This window comes from Vulpes vulpes, chromosome 9 (genome assembly GCF_048418805.1).
Source record: "Vulpes vulpes isolate BD-2025 chromosome 9, VulVul3, whole genome shotgun sequence".
NCBI classification, from domain to species: domain Eukaryota; kingdom Metazoa; phylum Chordata; class Mammalia; order Carnivora; family Canidae; genus Vulpes; species Vulpes vulpes.
In genome coordinates, this window is record NC_132788.1 from 1,470,824 (window position 1) to 1,475,471 (window position 4,648).

At 40.4% G+C, this 4,648-nt stretch overlaps 1 protein-coding gene across 1 annotated transcript; it reads right to left on the bottom strand.

The window, feature by feature from the left end:
- Nucleotides 1-1,346: 1,346 nt before the first annotated feature.
- LOC112911258 (olfactory receptor 9S13-like) lies at nucleotides 1,347-2,315 on the bottom strand. Its single transcript, XM_025987715.2, has one exon. It carries the CDS (start codon nucleotides 2,313-2,315, stop codon nucleotides 1,347-1,349), a length of 969 nt encoding a protein of 322 aa, XP_025843500.2.
- Between the last annotated feature and the right edge of the window lie 2,333 nt (nucleotides 2,316-4,648).

Sequence of the window (4,648 nt, forward strand, 5' to 3'; positions counted from 1 at the left end):
GCTTTGTCTGACCCACCCTCCCCTACTTGGCCAGGCATCAAAGCCCAGAAGTCTCTTGGGGCCCCAAGATGAACAGAAGAGATGAGCAGACTAAGAGCTGACTCTGTGGCCCTACATGTACTGTCCTCCCGGGAGTGGCAAGTGTGACATCCTGAGCCTAAAGACATTTTCTCGCGGCTTCCTACTATCACCTTAGGCGTATCATTCTTCTGTGAGCTGAAATGATCTGTCAGGAAACAATCCTCTTTGGGTTCATCTCAGTTTGTTGTTGGTCCCCGACAGCAAAGAGTGATCCACGAGTGGGAGAGAACCACTCTGAATACATTTCTGTTCTTGGAAGAGGATCAGTTAAAAGTTGCTTTTCAAATTTATAAAACTGAAATGTGTTTGAAAAACAAGAACTTGGGCCGCCCTAGTGGCTCGGTGGTTTAGTGCTGCCTTCAGCCCGGGGCCTGATCCTGGAGACCTGGGATCAAGTCGCACGTTTGGCTCCCTGCATGGAGTCTGCTTCTCCCTCTGCGTGTGTCTCTGCCTCTCTCTCTGTGTGTGTATCTCATGTATAAATAAATTAAATCTTAAAAAAATAAAAACAAGAACTTATAAAGTGTTTGGTGAACAGTGAGGATGCCTCTCTATTTACCCAAGTCACTGTCCTACTCTGTGGAAGGGCAAGGGTTTCCACATCCTCAAATACTAGGATAGGAGGTGGCCTAGTGGTGGATGTGTCTTTTGTTAATTTGTTTTTTTTTTTTTTAGAGAATATGACCATACCCCAGCACAAGTCTGCATTTTTAAATCTTTACCAATTGCCATGTAATCATCACTTTTGTAAGATCATGACATTCTCTTTCAGTGTCTCGAGGGTACTATTGTGTGGGGGAACAGGACATCCTCATTTCACTATGTGAATGGCTATTTATGATCGTACTTTTAAAAATTTAATTTTGTTAGCCAATATATGCTATAGCATGTTTCAGATGTAGTTTTCAATAATTCATCAATTGCATATAACACCCGTGTTCATCACATCACAGGCCCACCTTAATGCCCATCACGCAGTTACCCCATTCCCCAGACCGTCCTGTCCAGCAACCCTCACTTTGTTTTCATGGCTGAAGAGTAATTTCTATCATTTCTAAAAATTTTATTCTGAAAAGAGAAATTAAACTAAGATCTAACCATTAATTAATTTTCAAGGGAACAATATATCATTGTTGGTTGTAGATAGCATATGAGATTTATCTAAAACTTATTCTTCTTGTTTGAGAAATATGCCAGTTAAAAAAACTGAGCTCCACATCTGTGGCAACCTCAATATCTTCCATCAAGCCAGCAGGACACACTGGCTACCAAGAGCACATCCTTCGTATGGCCAGGTGTTTCTGGCCCAGCCTCCGCACAGCCTCCTTCACATCCTTGTTTCGCAGACTGTAGATGAGAGGATTGAGCATTGGGATGACCAGCGTGTAGAAGACAGAGATCACCTTGCCCTGCTCCATGGACTCAATTGCTCCTGGCTGGGCATACATGACAAAGGCAGTCCCAAAAAAGAGAGTCACTACAGTCATGTGGGAGCCACAGGTGGAGAAGATCTTGTGTCTCCCAGTTCCTGAGCGCATCCTCAGGATGGTCACTGTGATGTAGCCATAGGAGATGAGGATCACAAACATCACACCCACAATGATGAGCCCACAGATGCCAAACAGAAGAAGTTCATTGATGGCCGTGTTGCCACAGGCGATCTGGAGCAGAGGGGGCACATCACAGAAGAAATGGTTGATGCTGTTGGAGCTGCAGAATGGGAGGTGGAATGTGAAGCTGGTCTGCACAACAGAGTTGAAGCAGCCTCCACAGTAGGCGCCCAGCACCAGGCGAGTGCAAGCAGATTGGCACATGGTGATGGGGTAGCGCAAGGGGCTACAGATGGCCATGAAGCGGTCATACGCCATGACACCCAGGAAGAAGCATTCAGTCGTGGCCAGCAGGGAGATAAAGAAAAACTGGGTGGCACATCCTGCAAAGGTGATGACCTTGGACGAAGAGAAGAAGTTGGCCAGTGCTTTGGGGGCGATCACAGATGAGTAGCACAAGTCCACAAAGGAGAGGTTCTTGAGAAAGAAGTACATTGGGGAGTGCAGGCGGGCATCCAGGGTAATTATGATGATCATGAGAATGTTCCCCAGCAGAGTCACCATGTACAGGGCCAGAAACAGAGTGAAGAGTAGGGTCTGGGTCTCCAGGCCACCCCCAAATCCCTCCAGCACAAAATCTTGAAAGTAGACCATGGAGAGGTTTCCATTCCTGTGGGATGGCATGAGCCTCAGTCCTCACCAGGGGAATTACTTGTCCAGTATTAGCAGATTAAGCTGATTTCTGCTGAAGTCTATTTAGGAAACATATACAACAAAAAACCATAATGTGATTGAAGGTATAAGGGAATTAATGATTTAGTAAAGAATTACTAAACAAAATTCAATATACACAGAGGCCCAGGGATTTCATTACTCAGAGTTTCTTTTTCCCCTGTGACATAAGCCAATTTTGAAGAGAAATCTGTGAGGCCAGGCAGCTGAGCAGTGAGGTTTTGTTGGTCTTGCAGAACTAATGCTGACAGTGGTTGATTACTAGGAACCAGGCAGGATGCACCAATGGAATGAGATAAATCAGGAGTAGGTATGCAGCTCAGGTTCTGCCCATTTCAACCACTTAAACTGTACCAAGATGTGATCTAAGTGCTAGTGCCTCTGACATCTTGCAAAAATCAACATATTTCCAGGGGAAGACACATCTTAGATGGCAGATGCTATATATAAAAGTACTGATTAAATAATGCCAGACAGGGTCGCCTGGGTGGCTCAGTGGTTGGGCACCTACCTGCCTTCGGCCTAGGTCCTGATCCCGGTATCTGGGAGTGAGTCCTGCATTAAGGTCCCTGTGAGGTGCCTGCTTCTCCCTCTTCCTGCTTCTCTGCTTCTCTCTCTCAGTCTGTGTCTCTCATGAATAAATATTTCTTTAAAAATAAATAATGCCAACAGAATTTAAATATTGTATTATGAACTTAAAGAACAGTAACAATAGAAAAAGCAAAAGAGTCTCTGATTTTGTAGTTAGCACACATGAACTTTAAATTAAAGTTATTAAAAGATGAGACTAAGAATTTTAGCAGAAATGTGGAAGCTCTAAGGAGAATAATATGTAACTTTTTAGAAATACAATGGCTACAATTAGAACTCAATGAATGAATTTTACAGATTAGAAAGAGCTAAAGAGGAAATTTGTGACCTAGAATACAGATCAGTAGAAAATATTCAGAAAGAAATATCGAGAGACAAAAAGAGAAAAATCAGGAATGAGGATTAGAGATCAAAGATTAGATACATACATACTATGAATTCCTCAAAGAAAGGGAATGAGATAAATAGGCTAAATCAGAGCTTGAAGAGATAATGGACAATTGTTACCTCAAACGAATGAATGATATTATTTTGCAGATACATGAAACCTCCATAGTCAAGGCGGGATTTATACAAAGAACACCACCCTTGGATCTATCATAGTAATAATATATAGAAGCAAATTAAGAGGAAAAAATTAAAAGCAGCCTGAGAAAGGAGACAGGAATCCTGGGTGGCTCATTTGGTTCCATCTCTAACTTCTATTTTTTTTCTTAGGTTGTGATATTAGAATTGTGAGATTGGTCCTCCTGGAACATACAGACTCAGCACAGAGTCTCCTTGAGACCATCTCTCCCACTCCTATTGCCCCTCCCTGTAAAATAAGTAAGTAAATCTTTTTGAAAAAAGAAGACATAGTGGCTTTAAGGTATCAACCTTAGAAGTAAAACTGACAATGGTTTACCTGATTAAAAACAATGAAAGCCAAAGTAAAATTAATTATATTTTTCATTGTTCAATGAAGATAATCACCAATTCTACATCTACCCAAAAAAATCTTTCAAGACTCAAAGTGAATTTAGCAATAATAGTTAAGACTTCAATACTCCTCTTTCAATAATAAATACTACAGCAAACCTAAGTTTTAGCAAGGAAATAATTTCAACAGCAACATAAACCAAATGGTCATAAAGAGCATATGTGGAACACACTGTGCTCATAATAGCAGAATACATTCATCTTCAGTGCACGTAGAACATTATCCAGGATATACCATTAGTTCACAACATAAGTCTCAATAAATGTTAGAAGATATGAAGTATGCCAAGTATGTTCTCCAAACAAAATGGAATGAAATCACAGGGCAACAATATAGCCTTACATAGCGTTTGGAAAACTTACAAATATGTTGAAGCTAAACAACATATTTTTAATTACAAATAGGTCAAAGAAGAAATCACAATGGTAATACTGTATTTGAGATGAATAAAAGTAGGAACACAGGATACCAAAACTTAGGAGATGCAATTAAAGAAGGACTCAGAAATTTATATCTCAAACATGAACATTAAAAAGGATTAAGAATCAATAATTTAACCTTCTGTCTTAGGAAAGAAAGCAGAAAAAGAATACAAAACTATGCTGAAAGCAAATAGAATGAATGAGATAATAAAGGTTAGAGAAGAGATAAATGAATTAGAGGAGAGTAAAATAAGGCAGAAAATCAATGACACTAAAAGTTAGTTCTCTGAAAA